At 41.5% G+C, this 17,629-nt stretch overlaps 1 protein-coding gene across 1 annotated transcript in view; it reads right to left on the reverse strand.

Annotated features, from left to right (window-relative positions):
• Nucleotides 1-17,629, reverse strand: part of ASAH2 (N-acylsphingosine amidohydrolase 2) — a 72,485-nt gene that overhangs the window by 19,335 nt on the left and 35,521 nt on the right. Inside the window, exons 9-13 of the mRNA XM_075533437.1 lie at nt 16,288-16,374; nt 12,655-12,759; nt 12,464-12,545; nt 10,857-10,972; nt 9,678-9,772 (exon numbers count right to left, since the gene is read on the reverse strand). Of these exons, the coding sequence (XP_075389552.1) occupies nt 9,678-9,772; nt 10,857-10,972; nt 12,464-12,545; nt 12,655-12,759; nt 16,288-16,374 (485 nt within the window). The remainder of the gene's footprint in view (nt 1-9,677; nt 9,773-10,856; nt 10,973-12,463; nt 12,546-12,654; nt 12,760-16,287; nt 16,375-17,629) is intronic.

A 17,629-nucleotide genomic window follows, 5' to 3' on the forward strand; every position in this document is an offset into this window, starting at 1 on the left:
TTGAAATGATACAGAAAGTCTCATAGTGAAAGCTAGAAAGGGATCCTGGCTCATTACACAACAGTGAAGGATATGGAAACTCAGTGATTAAGCAACGCTACTATTGACCTTTTTTCCTGAGTAGCTATGAGTTGTCATGCACTTGGTGGCAATGAGCTTGGTTTGTACTATCTTCAAAATATATATTTTAAATGAATCCTTTTGATGGTTATACTTTATGTCAACTTACACTTACGTAAAGGTAGAATCCAGCCTATCAATCAGGTCATTGAGGGTCTGGCCTTTTTATAAGAGATGCTTCAGAGAATGTGATAGTTTGGGTGCGTGTGTGCCAACATGGCTCCTGTAGAAACGTGTGGGCAGAGTTTAGCCTGTCAATCTGGTTGCAGCTTGATTGGAGGGTGACTACGATAAATGACTCTCTGAAGGTGGGTCTCTCTGTCTCTCGCTATTCCTCTTGCTCTCGTTGCTTCCACCTTCCTGTTGACAAACCACATGGAGCCACACGGAGACCTGCAAGAGCCCTGTAGATGCTTCCACTGCCACTGGATTCCCAAAACCTTGCATCCACAGCCTGTAATCCTTCTGCATTTTACATCTTGCATGTGCTGCACGAGTCTGAAGAAGGATTTATGGATTAGTATCAGACTAGAGGTTAATATCGGACTTAAGGACTTGATCTGGACTGGGCTGGGATGTTTTTTAATATGAAATTACTCTTTGAGATAAAGTTATTTCTTATACATATATGAGTGTCTCTGGATTTGTTTCTCTAGTCAACCCAGACTTACACAGAGAATCCTCTCACTCTTGCCCTTTGCCTTCCTGTTTGACTGGGTCTTTTGACTCATATCTGGGGCTGGCAGCGCGTGTGGCCCACCAGCCTTGGAAGCTGTCAGTGCCGTGCTACTTTCCTGCAGACATTGGATCCACATAACTCTGCATCCAGTGGCCATGGTCTCTCAGCTTCTCACTGTATCTTCTAGCTTCATCCATTGGCAGCCGCATGAGTCTAAGGGTCTCTGATTGGCACCTGATCCATGGACGCAAGTTGGAATGAGCTGGGCTGCTTTCTTGATAAAAAATTCTTTCTTGACATAACATTATTTTATATTATTAAATGCTTTTATTGAGGACTCTTACACCTCTTTTCACAAATCCATCCATCCAGTGCCAAGCACATTTGTACATCTGCTGCCAACATCATTTTCAAAGCATTCTTTTCCCACTTGAGCCCCTGATATCAGCTCCCCATTTCTTCCCCCTGCTTCCCCCGCCTGCCCTCCCTCACAAACCCTTGATAAGCTATAGATTATTATTTTCACATCTTACATCATCCTCAATCGCTCCCCACCCAATTTTCTATTGTGTATCCCCCTGGGAGAGGGTTCTCAGTTGATCTTTGTGATTGATTCCCCCTTCTCCCCCCACCCTCCTCTACTCCTCCTGGTATCTCTACTCTCATTGTTGGCGCTGAGGGGTTTATCTATCCTGGATTCCCTGTGCTTCAGACTCTTATCTGTATACATATTTGAGCAGCATTGATTTTGTTTCTCTAGAAATCTCAGACTAACAGAATCCAAAACTGACAATAGCTAATGAACCAAAGGAGAGGAATGAAATCAGAAAATATCATTTTTCATTCACAGACTCCATAAAGTAATCTGGCTGTGTTCTCTATTACAAGAGCTGAGGCATGAAGAGAGTGGACCAACCATGTCCCTTAGTCATTTACCCTTCAGTCAAACAATGAGCACTTGTTATGAACCAGACCCACTTCTAGGCAATAAGGCTTCAGCAGTTTACAGCTTACATGCCAGTAGGGGAAATGGTCCTCAAAGCAACATCCTTGCTTTTCAATACTCTAAGAGATCTATCTAAATGCTAATAATCAAACAGAAAGAATAACATGATAGTAAGTGCTCTGGATACTCATAAAGCAGACCAAAGGTAAATAGAGCATGGTGCTGGTGTCGGTGGTAATGGTGTCATGACACTGGTGATGGTGAGGGGGAGGGGGTGGTAGTGGTGGCAGTAGAGGAAGCAGTAGCCGTAGTGCAATGGTGGCAATAAGGCTAGGTGATGGTGGATAAAGGCTATCTTATGTAGTATAATTAGGACTAGGATCTTCATTAAAGTGAGAATTGAAGGTATAGAAAGAGGCACTAGGAGAGCCAGAGGGAGAGGATGGAGACAGATGGAATCATAAGGTCAAAGATCTTGAGAAAACATCATGTTTGATGAGTCTGTAAACTTCAATGGGACCAAAGCAACTGAGACAGGGATGGGAAAGAGGTAGGATATCAAGAAATCAGATTAAAGAAGTTACTAAAGATCAGATCATGTTTGTCCTTTGGGGATGTTAGAAGAGTCTGAAGAATAAATAGAATTAAATGGGAAAATGTTGCAGGTTTTACCAAAGTAGTGACATGGAACAATATTTTTCAATGGGAAAATTCTCGGACTGGTCTGTAATTGAGGAGAGACTACACAGAGACAAAGAGGAAAGCAAAAAGACCCAAAGACCACAAGCACCCAGGTGACAGAAAGAAAATGATAGAAGGGGTTAGGTAGAATGAAGAAGTCCCCAATACATAAAGCAAACATTAACATAATTGCAAAGAGAAATAAACAACTCCATAGTAATTGCAAGAGACTTTAACAAGTCACGTTTGATGAAGGACAGATTATCAAGAAATAACGCAACAAAGATACAGAAGATCTCAACAACACAATCAACCAACAGCACTTCACAGACACATACCAAACACCTCAGCCAACAAAAACACGAGGGACTTGCTTTTCCAGTGCGTGCAGCTCACTCTCCAGAGATCCTATGTTAGGATCCAAACAAATCCTCGGTAATTTTGAAAACATTAAAATAATATTAACATTTCAGACTGCAAGGCTATACAATTGGAAATAAAAAATACTAGGAAGACCTTGGGAGGTGGGGGGTGGGCGGGAATGCAGTAAGAATAATAACCTGCTTAAAAGCTACCAGGTATCTTCCAGTCCAGTCTGTTGGAGCACCACGCCCTGGCCCAAACGCTCCTAAGGGCCAACAAACGATCCCTGAACTAACTACAAGCTTTTCTCTTGTGAAGTGTTTTGTTCTGTTCTTTGTCAGTGATTTGTTTTTGTTGCTTTGTTGTCTGGTTGTATACTGTTGCTTTGTTTTCCTCTGTCTTGTTTTTGTGCATGTTAGTGTCTCCACAGGTCTGCCTGATTAGGACAGGCTGGATGAACTATCTGGAGGAAAAACAATGGGACCTACAGTTACAGGGGACTTGGAGTGGGGAGGTAAGGGGGTAAGGAAGTGGTGTTAACACAGGGACAAGGGAACAACATGGGACCCAAAATGGTAGTGAGGGGGAGTGGCAGGCCTGGTGGGGAATGATCAAGGGTAAGGTTGCATAGAGAAGAGGTACAGCTGTAGCCCAGGTGGGGACGGAGCATGGTAGTAGGGCAGGAGGAAAGTCAAGGGAGATGGAGGAAAGAGCTAGGAGATGGAGGAAAGAGCTATGGAGGTCTAGACAAAGACTTGTACATGCAAATATATATATGAGGATGGGGGAATAGATCTATGTGTCTATAATTATAGGTTTAGTATTAAGGTGGTGGAAGGACCTTGGGCCTCTACTCAAGCACTCCCTCAATGCATGAATACTTTTTTATTAAATTGGAACTCTATGATGCTCACCCTCATGACACAACTGCTGAAGCCAAAGCGGGTGAACAAGTAAATGTGGTGAAGAAAGCTGATGGTGCCCGGCTATCAAAAGAGATAGTGTCTGGGGTCTTAAAGGCTTGAAGATAAATAAGCAACCATCTAGCTCAGAAGCAACAAAGCTCACATGGAAGAACACACCAGCCTGTGTGATCGCGTGGTCCCGAAGGGATCAGTTATCAGGCATCAAAGAACAAAAAAATCATATCATTGGCTGCACACCTCCATGATACAATCGCCAAAGACAAATGGGTGCATAAGCAAATGTGGCAAAGAAAGCTAATGGTGCCCAACTATCGAAAGAGATAGTGTCTGGGGTCTTAAAGGCTTGAAGGTAAACAAGCGGCCATCTAGCTCAGAAGCAATAAAGCCCACATGGAAGAAGCACGCCAGCCTGTGCGATCACGAGGTGCCAAAGGGATCAGGTATAAGGCATCATGCAAAAAAAAAAAAAAGAATATATATGTATGAGTGTGTGTGTGTAGTGTGTGTGTGTGTATATATATATATATATATATATATATATACCATAGTGAATGAAGGAGGAAGTGCAGAATGGAGACCCAAGGCCCATTTGTCGGCCACTGGAGATCCCCTCATAGAGGGGTTTAGGAGAGGAGATGGGTCAGTCAGGGTGTGATGTAGTACCGATGAAGAACACAGCTTTCCCCCAGATCCTGGATGCTTCTTCCCCCCAACTACCATGATCCGAATTCTACCTTGCAGGACTGGATAGGACAGAGGCCGTACACTGGTGCATATGGGAGCTGGAGGCACAGGGAATCCAGGGTGGACAATACCTTCAGGACCAGGGGTGTGAGGGACGATGCTGGGAGAATGGAGGGTGAGTAGGTTGGAAATGGGGAACTGATTACACGGACCCACATGTGATCTCCTCCCTGGGAGATGGACGGCAGAGAAAGGGGGTAAGGGAGACTCCAGATAGGGCAAGATATGACAAAATAACAATCTATAAATTATCAAGGGCTCATGAGGGAGGGGGCAGCGGGGAGGGAGGGAGGGGAAAAAGAGGACCTGATGCAAAGGGCTTAAGAGGAGAGCAAATGCTTTGAAAATGATTAGGGCAAAGAATGTACGGATGTGCTTTATACAATTGATGTATGTATATGTATGGATTGTGATAAGAGTTGTATGAGCCCCTAATAAAATGTAAAAAAAAAAAAAGAATCACCAAGTCAGAATGATGGGGCCAACAAATGTACAAAATGTGCTTGATGCAATGGATGTATGTATGGAATATAATGAGAGTTGTATGAGCCCACAATAAAATGATTTAAATAATTTTTAAAAGGCTACCGGGTAAGGGAAGAAATAAAATATGGGGGGGGGGATTCTTTGAACCAAATGAGAATGAAAGCATAGCATACAAAAAGCATTGACAACAATAAAAGCAGTGGTTAGATGCCATCAATCGGTTCTGATTCATAGCGACCCTGTGCACAAGAGAATGAAACACTAGCCAGTCCTGGGCCACCCTCACCATTGTTGCTGTGCTTGAGCCCTTTGGTGTAGCTTCGGTGTCAATCCATCTCGTTGGGGCCCTCGCTTTCACTGTCGCTCTACTTTACCAAGCATGATGTCCTTCTCCAGGGACTGGTCTTGCCTGACAGCATGGCCAGTGTTCACGATGAAGTCTGCCCATACTTGCCCCTTAAGGAGCACCCTAGCCATACTTCTTCCAAGACGGATTGGTTTGTCCTTTGAGCGACCCAGTGTACTTTCAACAGCCATTGCCAGCACCACAATTGAAATGCACCAAGTATTCTTCAGTCTTCTTTATTCAGTGTACAACTTCCACATGCACATGAGTAATTGAAACACCATGGCTTGGGTCAGGTACACTTTGGTCCTCAAAGTAACATCCTTGCTTTTCAATACTCTAAGAGATCTATCAGATTTTTAGTATTATTATTAATCATTTTATTGGGGGCTCATACAATTCTTACCACAATCCATATATCCATTCATTGTGTCGAGCACATTTGTACATATGTTGCTATCATTTTCTTTCTACTTGAGCCCTTGGTATCAGCTCATTTTTTTCTCTCCCTCCCCCTCCCTCTTTCATGAACCCTTGATAATTTATAGATTATTATTATGTGATCATGTCTTGCACTATCCTATGTCTCCCTTTATCCCTTATTCGGTTGTTCCTCCCCCTGGGAGGACGTTATAGATAGGCCATTGTGATCGGTTCCCCCTTTCTCCCCCACCTTCCCCTTGTATGGCTACTCTCAATATTGGTCCTGAGGAGTTTATCTGTCCTGTATTCCCTGTGTTTCCAGTTCTTATCTGTACCCATGTACATGCTCGGGTCTAGCCAGATTTGTAAGGTAAAATTAGGGTCATGATGGTGGGGCGGGGGAGGAGGAGAAAGCATTAAAGAACCAGAGGGAAGTTGCATGTTTCATCGGTGTTATACTGCACCCTGACTGGCCCATCTTTTCCCCAAGACCCTTCTGTACAGGGATGTCCAATTGCCTTCGGATTGGCTTTGAGCTTCCACTCTACACTCCCCCACTCATTTACATTGTTATATTTTGCTCTGAGTCTTTGATGCCTGATACCTGATCCCATCAACACCTCATGATCACACAGGCTGGTGTGCTTCTTCCATGTGGGCTTTGTTGCTTCTCAGCTAGATGGCCACTTGTTTATCTTCAAAATCATTTTAAGGCCCCAGATGCTAAATCTTTTCATCGCTAGGCACCATCAGCTTTCTTCACCACATTTGCTTATGCACCCACTTTGTCTACAGCTATAGTGTTGGGAAGGTGAGCATCTCAGAATGTCGATTATTAGAATAAAGTATTCTTGTGTTGAGGGAGTTCTTGAGTAGAGGTTCAATGTTCATCTGCTTCCCTAATACTAAACCTATAAATATATATACATAGATCTATTTCCCCATCATCATATATAAATATATTTACATATGTACATGCCTGTATTTAGGTCTCTATAGATGCCCTTTGCCTCCTAGTTCTTTCCTCTATTTCCTTTGACTTTCCTCTTGTCCCACTATCATGTTCAGCCTTCATTTGGGTTTCTGTAATTCCTCTCGGTTACATTTCCCTTAATCAAGCCCTACCAGACCTCCTACACCCTCCTTGCCATCAATTTTTGGTCATTTGTTCCCTTGTCCCTGGGTTTGTTAACACCCACTTCCTTTCCCCCATGTCCCTCTCTCCCATGTCCCCCTGGAACGGTCCTCCCGATGTTTTCTCCTCTGGCTTGCTTTTCCTGCCTATCTTACCTAGATAGACATGCCGAGATAATAATATGCACAAACACAAGTCTGAGCAAAACAAAGCAACAATAAAAAATAACACAATATCTCCAACAACAACAACAAAAAGCCAACGACAAAAAAAGAGAAAAGTCTATAAATAGTTCAAGGTCTATTTGTTATTCTTTATGAGTGTTTTCCAGTCAAGTCTGATGGGACGCCATGCCCTGGCCCCATAATCTATTTTTGGTGTTCCCTGGGAACTTCATTGCTCAGCTCCCCTTGCTGCTCTGTTGTATGCCCTTAGTGCTTTGCCTCTGGTGGTGGGGTCCGAGCGGGCACAATTCCTGCGGTATGTGTCCAGTGTGGTCCCCCGTAGTGCTATAGGTCAGTGAAGGACATCATGTCTTGTGGTGGGGCCAGCCCTGTGGTCCTCTCTGTGCATTGGCATGAGGCAGCAGATTTACCCAAAACAAGGTATCATTTGATCTCTTGACTGTTGCTTCCATGAGCATTGATTAAATCCACGACAATTTAAATCCCAGAAAGACCAAATACATGACAACTTCTATCTTTTCTGCATTTATCATGAAGTCTCTCTCTACTGATCCAGTTGTGATGGTTTTTGTTTTGTTTTATATCAAGTTGCAATCCATGGCAGAGACTCCAATCCTTAATCTTCATCAGCAAGTATTTTACGTCCTCCTCACTTAGCAAACAAGGTTGTGTCATCTGTTTATCTCAGATTTTTAATCAGCCTTCCTCCAATCCTGATGCCAATTCTCGATATGTAATCCAGCTTCTTTGACTTGTTAAGCATACAAATTGAATATGTATGGTAAAAGGATGCAACCCTGATACCTTTCCTAATCTTGAACTATGCGATATGTCCTTGTTCTGCTCATCTAACTGCCTCTCCCCACCCCTGACCCTGTTTATTAGGAGCTAATCCAGACTTCATACCATTCCATAGTACAATCACATCAAGCAGTATTATACAATTGTTACCTAACTCAACTTCAAAACATTTCCTCCCTTCTAGAATTCCTTTGACACCAGCTCTCTTTTGCCCCCCACCAGACCCCCAAGAACACTTACTCTAGCTATTGCCTCTATAGTTTCATCTCTCCTGGGTTTCATATACTGAAAAGCTTAATAAAACATTAACAAAGATCCAAGATGGCTATACACAAAACAAAATAAAACATGAATAAAGCCTAATGTGAAAAAACCACACACAGAAAATATTAAAATCATATCAAGCCCAAAGTGTACATCAATGGGGAGATCAATTGAGAAGGTTTTAGCCATTCCAGTCAGAATTATCATTTTCATCTCCCAGTGTCGTCTCTGCGATCCTCTCTGTATGGTAACCAGTTTATTCCCAGCCCTCAATCACTAGAGGCTTATGCCCTGTGAAGATCCTGAAAATGTAGTGTAGGCTTCCACTGTCCTCCATAGCCTTCTGCACACCAGAATCTCACAGTTTACGCTCTGATTTTATTCCCTCCTTTGGATTTGGATTATACAATTTACAATCATTTGGTCATGAACGTTGATGTGCTCCTTCCAACAAATGCCTCTTGATCCACGCACTGGTTCCACATCAGCACAATGAAGTGCTCTAGAATTCCACTTCTCCTCAAGGTTATCCATAGTTTGCTATGGTTCACCAGAATCTGTTGCAGTAGCATAATCAATAAAACAAAGTAAACATCTTTCCGGTATCCTCTGCTTTCAGCCAAGATCCGTCTCTTAGCAATGATATCCCTTGTTCCACATCCTCTTCTGTATCCAGCCTGAACCTCTGTCAGCTGCCTGTCACTTTCCTGCTGCAATCATTGTTGGATGATCTTCAGAAAAATGTCACTTGCATGTGATGTTCATGATATTGCTCTTCTGTTGGGTCACCTGGGCATGGGTAACATTTGGATCTCTTCCAGCCATTTGGCCAAGAAGTAGCCTTCCAAATTTCTTGTACATGCTCAGACGAATTAGACGGCGATGTGCCTCCAGTGCTTCATCAGCCTGTTGAAGCATTTCAATTGATATTGTTTCAATTTTTGGCTAATGCTTTCAGAGCAGCTTGAATTTAGGTCTTCAGTACCATTGGATCTTGCTCATAGACTCCCCCCTGGAAGGGTGGAATGTTGACTCGTTCTTTTTGGTACGACTCTGTGTGCTTTTTTATATTCTTTTGATGTTGTATACATTATTCAGTATTTTGCCCACAGCATCTTTTAATATTGCAATTGAAGGCTTAGGTTTTTCTTGAGTTCCTTCAATGTAAGACATACTGAGTGTGTTCTTCCAATAAAGCAATACAAAAGTGGTAAGAGTGAATGCCGACAAAAGAAGAAAATTGAAGTGATCTGGGAAAATAAGGTAGTCCTATGGCATTCTGGTCTCACCATTTGTCCTATGGCATTCTGGCACTGTAATTTGGGATAATCTTCCAGATTTTCATGTTTACTTCAGTCACGCCTGTGGTTAGCTGAAGAGTAATTAGTGTAGATAGAATCATTCTTCAGGGATAGCCCCTTCCCCTCCACAAAAGAAGGCGGGAATATTTGTCACTGCTGCCAAACCTAGTGCAGCAGGATGCAAAGTGGCTGACAGAGAATTAGATACCAGTGATGAGAAGTGATTCTTACAGAAATATATAAAAGAAGCATAGTTTAAGAAATAAAAAGAACTTACGTAAGCTCCCCAGGGATGGCAGTTAAGGCCAAGGACCCAAGAGTAATAAGCTGAACATCAACAATATCTGGGTGCCAAGGATGCGGCTTTGTCAGCTGAGAACCCCAAACACAAAAATTGTGTTAATTCTTTCTGTGGTGAGGAGACATGTATGGTCACAAAAATTCCTATATTAAAGGATTTAAAATGTCTTAAACTGGTTGGGTCTTTCATCCAAACTTTTCTTTCTAATTCATGATACAGTATTAAATATTCTAAATGGGTATTTATGTTTTCTTCATAACACATGGCTCTCAAATGCCAATATCCCATTTATACGGTCTTACTTTCTCATCATCGAGATTTTGGGTGGATTTGTCATTGTGGCATCACAGCAAGTAACAAAAAACTGAGGATTCTTCTACGATACTGTGTAAACTTCCTTGATACTATAATTAAAGAGTCTGTTACAGGAATTCCATAACTAGGATAAATTAAATTAAGAGTTTCTTTCTACTGTGATCCAATCTTAAATTTTCTGTTGCCATGTCTTGATTTATTCTCCAGCGAGTCTCCCAAAGAAGGTATCCTTTTACAAATTCCCTCCATTCCCCTCCTTCACTTCCTTTCCTATCTTCTTTCCTATGGATTTTCATTGAATATTACCAATTCTCCTGTTGTTTTTGCTTTCATTTTCTATCTAGGCAAACACTGACATTATCTTTTCACATTCACAATGTGAAACTACATGTTCCACCGCAGTGTTAAAAGACAGCTTTAGTTAATAATGTTGCCTGAATTGTAAGAAAATGGAGACAGGACTGTGTTCTTTTTTATATGACCAGAGTGAACCTCCTCTTCAGAGAATTACATGTAGACGCTCTTCCTAGAACCAATATAAATGAATTTGGAATGAAATAAATGTTCATCTTATTGGTCCTTCCTAACTGCTCTGAATGTTCCTTTTTAGCTATTACAGATTTAAAAAGCTAGATCAGTACATGCAATAATCATGCAACTTGTTCCTTAGATTTAGGCTCACTGCATCCATATATTAAGTCAATCCATATAAAAACTGGATCTGGCAAGAGCTCACTAACACATCCTAAGTCAACAGAAATCTACCATTCATAATGAGATAATTCAAAAATGAAAATATGAATAAGGTAATCGTTCTGTATATTAAATAGCATGCCTTACCTCCCCAGTGTGAAGAAGAACTGGCTTTGGCTTCTGACATTCCTTGATTTCTTCAGATGGCTTGCCCAGGATCTGGTCCCGAATTGTGTCCCAAAATGGATCTCCTTGCGTGTTACCTATGAGGCATGTCATATTTAATGTTAATTCTTCAACCCACTCTGTGGGAACGCCATCATTTTCATGAAAATCTTACTATAATTATTTTGAGAGTTTCAGAGCTATCGTTGAAGTTGCTGCTCAAGAATCCCAAGCCGTTTGAAGAAGAGAAAATATTCTGTATATGCTTGGACATTCAACTCGCGGCATTTGAAGATGCTGTCCTCCAGGGGGAGGACAAAGGAGCACTACCCGATGGTTTTCCAAAGCTGCAAATCTTTACAGGAGTGGAAAGCCTCGTCTTTTGCCAGCAGAGCCGCTGGTGGTTTCAAACTGCTGACTTTGTGGTTACCAACCCAGGGCATCACCACTACATCACCAGGGTTCCTGCATATGCTTAAATATGAATAGGTAATTAATTTGATTCTCTTTGTGAACAGTAGGCAAGAGTAAATTTCATTCACAACCTTAAAGTTGTATTTCTATGGTTCTCGCTCATCCTGTTGGGGAAACAAAGTTTTAAAATGTAGCTATAAATATGTGATGCACTTGGCTGCTAACAGAAAGGCTGGAGGGTCAAGACCTCCCAAGGGCATCTCAAGAAAAAAAAACCCACTGGTGGTCTATTTCCAAAAATATGGAACACTATGAGTCATGGCTTGACAGCAACTGGTAATGGTGAAGAAATGAGGACTTTTTATCTCAACAAGTTTTTTCAATGATCATTTTAAAGCATTAGAACAAACTGGATGGATGATTACTGGGAACCATGATGCCAAATAGATAAGATCACAGCAGTTATTTCTCAATGCCAAGTCTATGCACCTTTTAAAATAGATGCATACATTTAAAAGTTAAGAAACATACACGTATATGTATATTGTTCTTCAAGAACAAAAGACAAAATGTTCCCTGTAGGTAGTGTTAAAGTTTACTCCATTTTCTATACGTTATAATGCATATGATTTCAATGACGATCAGGATAAAACTAAAATAATTGGGCATTTCCGCAGTAGATTTGTGGAAATAGGTACTCGGGGCTTGCAAAAAAAGTCATGGGAAAAATCTCACTATCTTTTAACTCCATTTTTTAAACAAACTTCTTGAAACCTTTTAGACAAGAGGTGTGGGGACAACAAGTCTCAGGATCCTCAAAGCTTCTGTCTGCTAGAGACTAGGTCCATTCACCAAACCAGAGGGCGGATCCTTTCCATACCGATGAAGATACAATTCCCCTTCCTGCTCCCTCAGTTCTGTTCCAGCCCCAGCCCAAGGCATCATCTCTAGATTGAACTGAACCAAAAGAATTTGCCTCTGATTGTATTTGAGTTCATGGAGAGCCAACTTACAAAAAAGGCCAAGGAAAACCAGGGCTTATCATGCACAGACCTATAAGACCTGCACACCCCTGAGCTCATCAGCACAAAGAACAATTGTACCAACCGTGACTGAAACTTCGCAGAGACCAGAGCATTGAAGGCTCGATCCTTGGGACCACAGATTTCACTCACCCTGTGTAAAATTCAGGCCTCCGACTCCATCAATTGTGCCAGCTGCAAAGCTGTAACCCAGTGCTGGCTTACAGGTTTTGACCTAAAAGAAATATTTTAGAAAGAAAACAAAAGTAAACCAAAATGGAAACCAAAACTAAGCAGCAAGTAAACGAGAGCAGCCCAGAGCTGTTACTGTGGGGGACACTTACCGCATATGTGGAATTGAGCCAGACGGTGACATCTGTCATGTTCACCCACTGATGAGCAGAAGCCAGGGGTCCAGTTATCTCCTGGGAGGCGGAGTCAAAGAGCTCCTAGAAAACCCACACAGGTGTGTTGTTACAGGTGAAAACACTGCCGTGGATCCTGCCAGACCTATCCGGTAAGTAGTTACCTGTGAAAGCACTTCTCAGCAAAGTTCTTTGTCTTCCTGGCTGCTTAGAAATAGTCCTTTACTCCCATGGAGAGAGCTACCAGCTTCCGTTGATTCCCAGAAGCTTCAAAGTCCCAAGACTATTCATCTACATCTACGCACGAATATGAAATTGTAGACATACAGGCTGTGGCGCAAACGGCGCTAATGTCACTTGAAAGACAGTGAAGAAAATTTAAGATTTTTCAGTACCAGCGCCAGGTGCCACGGTCTTGATTCCCCCATGGGGAGACCACAGGTGCGTCAAGGCAGAACTGTGCTCTGTAAGATTTTCCTTGAACACTTTTTTAGAAATACATTGCCAGGCCTTGTTTTACTGAGGCCCATCTAGGTAGACATCAACAGCCAAGCTTAACTGTTTGCACGGCCAGGGTCTCCAAGATTAGGCAGCTAAGCCAAATTAATGTCTTTGCCAGAATGAGTGTATCCTGGGGTTTTCCCAGAGAGAACCGCTCTCAGAATCCTTGGGCTCTCTGAGATGGCAAGAACCAAGAGACAGTGTGACACACTTTTGGTTTATTAACTGTGCATCAACCCCAAGCTACTGCCACATTCACTCCGATTATTTTTAGATAGCCAATTAACACTTTTCCATTTTTAGGAAAAATATGAATTAAAATATTTACAGACTTTAATATCAATTGATCTTCACCAGAGGCAAATCTCGCTCCACATAAGTTCACTTGACTGACACCTACCTAGTCCATGCCCTCTCTGTCCCCATTCCAGTTTCAACAACCACATTCTAACTCCCCAGCTATCACACCCGTAGCACCCCTCCATCCCACCTGCCCTGATGAAAAGGGTGTCTACACCTTGCTGAGCAGAGAACCCAGCATGTGGGACGAATCACTGTGACTCCTACGCCTATAAATGGTAACAGCGTTTCTGACACCAAAGCATGTCCCTGCCACACACCCTAAATAGAGACTGTTAATTTAGAATCATCCACTGATGGAACCACAGGAATTAAAAAGAAACTGCCGTAATTAGGCTGACTAGGGCTACCAATTTTTCTGTTTCATTTTTAAGGGGCTTTTGTTCCTCCTTAATTGCTCCTGAAGCATTTTAGGTCCTTCGAACAAAATATTTACTACACACTCATGCAACACACACGTGTTGTCATTGTTATTGTCAGCTGCTCTCAAGTCAGTTCTGACTCAGAACAAACACTATCTGGTCCTGGAAGGAGCCTTCTGGCTGTATTTCTTTTGAGGCAGATCTGTTTGTCCTTCCAGCCGTCCGTGGTGCTTTCAACATCCTTCAGCAACACCATAATTCAAATGCATCAGTTCTCCTTATTCATGGTCCACTGCTACATATACAGGACCTGGCTGAAAATACTCAGGCATCCCTTAGCGCTCCAAGTGGTACCCGTGCTCATTAACTCTTGACTGGGAACTTCTGCATATTGACCTAAAGCAATGAGTCATTAAAGCTTCTCTCTCTTTATATATAATTGTGATATATATAATTATGGATATCATGTCTTCAGGTGTTGGCTGCCTAAGCGTCTTCTTTGGTTTGGGGAAGTGTCTTATTTATGTTCTCAAGTCACTGGATGTATTGACTGTTGAAATTTGATCGTTGATCCAAGTAATAGGACATTCTTCAGTCTTTTCTCCATTGATCATGATATTATTTATTGTTCCAGTTGGAAAGATTTTTATTTTAGTTACATTAAGTTTCAATCCATGCTGAAGGCTGCCATCCTTGATCTTCATCAGCAAGTGCTTTGAGTCCTCTTTGCTTTCCGAGGGAAAGGTGGTGTCATCTGCAGATCACAGGTTGTTAATAAGCCTTCCTCCGATCACGATGCCACATTCCTCTTTGTAGTCCAATTTGCTCAGATTATGTGTTCAGATTATAGAGCGAACAAGTATTATAAAGGTACACAACCTGATACACCCCTTTCCTGATTTTAAAGTATACAGTATGCCTGTGTTCTGTTTGTATGACTTGGTTCATGGACAGTTTCGGCATAAGCACAATTCCATGCTTTGGAGTTCTGATTTTCCATAATTTGTTGTGATTCCCATAGTCAAAAGTCTTTCCATAGTTGATAAACACAAGGAAACCTTCTGGTCTTCTCTGCTTTTGGCCAAGATCCATCTGATGTCAGCAATTATATCCCTTTTTCTATGGCCTCTTCTGAATTGGGCTTCCATCTGGCAGTTTCTGTCACTGCACAGTTACTATCGTTGTTGATATTCAGCAAAACTTTTACTTGCATATGATACTAATGACATTGTTTTATAATTTTTGCATTCCTTTGGGTCACTGTACTTTATAATGGGCACAAATAGGAGCTTGTCCAGTTGGTTGGCCTAATAGCTATCTTCCAAATTACCCCACACACACTACTGTCGCCTGTGCTTCATTCTCTTATGAAACTTTTCATTGGTATCCTGTCGCTTTCTGGACCCTTGTTTTTGCTAATACCTTCATTGCAGTTTGAATTTCTTCCTTTACAATACTATTAGTTCTGAATCATATGGTACCTCTGGAAATGACTGAATGTCAACCAATTCTTTGTGCCACAGTGACTCTGTGCATTCTTCCCATCTGCTTTCGATGCTTCCTATATTGTTTGATATTTTGCCCATAGGATCCATCATCATTGCAACTTGGGTACTTGTTATTAAATGTACCGTATATACTCAAATATAAGCCAACCTGAAAATCAGCCAAGGCACCTAAATTTACCACAAAAAAAACTGCATTAAAAATGTGTGGGAAACTCGGCTTATTCATGAGCATATATGGTACTTCCTGTAAGAGTCAGATCCAAGTTTTTGGAGAGAGGCTCTTATGTAACTCATGAAAGCAAGCCCCCTAATTAATTTGTAATTGTATTCAGTCTTGCAGATTCCCAAGCTCAGCCTGATCTCTAACTGTCTAGTAAATATCGACTTCATAATAAATAAGACTGCTGGTGGTCTAGTGGTGATGTATCGGGTTGCGATTTGAATGGTCAGCAATTTTAAACCACCAGCAGCTCTGACAGAGAAAGACAAGGCTTTCTACTCCTGTAAACAGTTACAGTCTTGGAAATCTACCAGGATTTTCTATGAGTCAGTATTGACTCGATGGCAGTGAATTGGGTTTTGTCTGCTCCTAACAAATAGTGTAAGGAGGCCTCGCATTCTAATGGACTACCCTTTAGGCTACCAGCCACAAAGTCAGCAGTTCTAATCCACTAGCCACTCCTTTGGAGAAAGACAACTCTTTCTGCTACCGCAAAGATTTGCAACCTAGGAAAACCCAAAAGAGGCATTTCTGCTCAGCCCTGCTGGATCACTATGAGTTGGAACCAACCCAATGGCAGTGAATAAATGAACAGGGTCAGTGGATTTGAAGGAATAATTCCCAATGCAGGTGAATGGAACAGGGCCCATGGCTTACGTACCTTGGCTCTCTGAAATATGGATCGACCTATAATTTGTGTGCTTTCAACCATATCCTTTCCAGGTCCCATAGCTATGCACTTGCTGGGCTGGATCAAAGCAAGAAAAGACGTATTTTTTTTACCAAAATATAATAATCTATTTTAAGGAATAGAACATTATGAGTGAACTTAAACAAATTGATTTTTAAGCCACACTGTGGTATTTCTTTCAGAAATTCCCTCAGCTTACAAAATAGGCAAAACAAAGTAACGCATGGAACTGGAGCAGTGAAAGTGCAGAAGTTATCTTTCCCAACACTGCTTTCAATTAGAAAGTTGGAGCTCGCCAGGGGTAGAGGATTTAGCGACACAGGAGCTAAGACTCAACATCAGGTGATTCCATTTCCTGAAATCTTCCTACCTGGTGTGCGGCTGTGATTACTGCACATATCATCTTAAATTGAAGGTTACCTCAAACAATATTGGAACAACTAGCCCTTTTGAAAAATTATTGAATACACTTGGCTCCAGGTATTCTCACATTAAAAAAAGATGGACATTGATCAAATGCTTAAATATTATAAATAAAATGCATAGATAAATGCATAGAAAGGGCCATAAGAGTAGTAAATTCTGGGATGAAGAGAGTCTTAAAGAACGTGAAAAGAGACTTTTTATTAAACTTTTTTTGGGGTGGGGGTGGTAAAAGGGAGATGATGTCAAGGAGTCCATGTAGGAAAAAATGTCTGGAAACTGATTGTGGTAGCAATTGTACAATTCTACTTGATGCGATTGAAGTATGAAATGATATATAGATTAACCCCCAATTAATAATATAAATAAATAAAACAAAACTCTTATTCCAAAAAGGAAGCACCTCCCAAAATAAAACCAATAAAAAAAATTAAAATGTTTAATGTGATCTGAGTGAAAGTTCATAGTGCAAGTTGCAGACTGGCTTTCTGTTCAAAAATTCTTATGCCTCTTGTTTCTTCACATTGATTGCAATCCCCACGTGTAACCACACTCTCAGCACATCCTCCCTGTGCTTCACATTTCCCTTGTTCTTTTGCCCTGTCCTCTCTTGCCTCCTGAGTTTTATCCCTGGGCAAATGCTGCCTTTCTCGTCTCATATGGTTGACTGCTCAAAGACACCCTTGTTTACCTGGTAAGCCTATCCTTTGACAAAAAGTTGAGCCATAAGGATGAGTTGGGTTCCAATTCTGAAAGGTGTTTAAGGGTCAGAGTTTGGGCGGTTCCACCACTCCTCATCAGACCATTAATTGTTGTTCCAAATTTCAGAGAGTGGGAAGAATAAATAGCTAAGTAGAAGGTAGACACATACTAACTTGGGTGAAAAGAA

This window comes from Tenrec ecaudatus, chromosome 16, assembly GCF_050624435.1.
Source record: "Tenrec ecaudatus isolate mTenEca1 chromosome 16, mTenEca1.hap1, whole genome shotgun sequence".
In the NCBI taxonomy this organism is placed as follows: domain Eukaryota; kingdom Metazoa; phylum Chordata; class Mammalia; order Afrosoricida; family Tenrecidae; genus Tenrec; species Tenrec ecaudatus.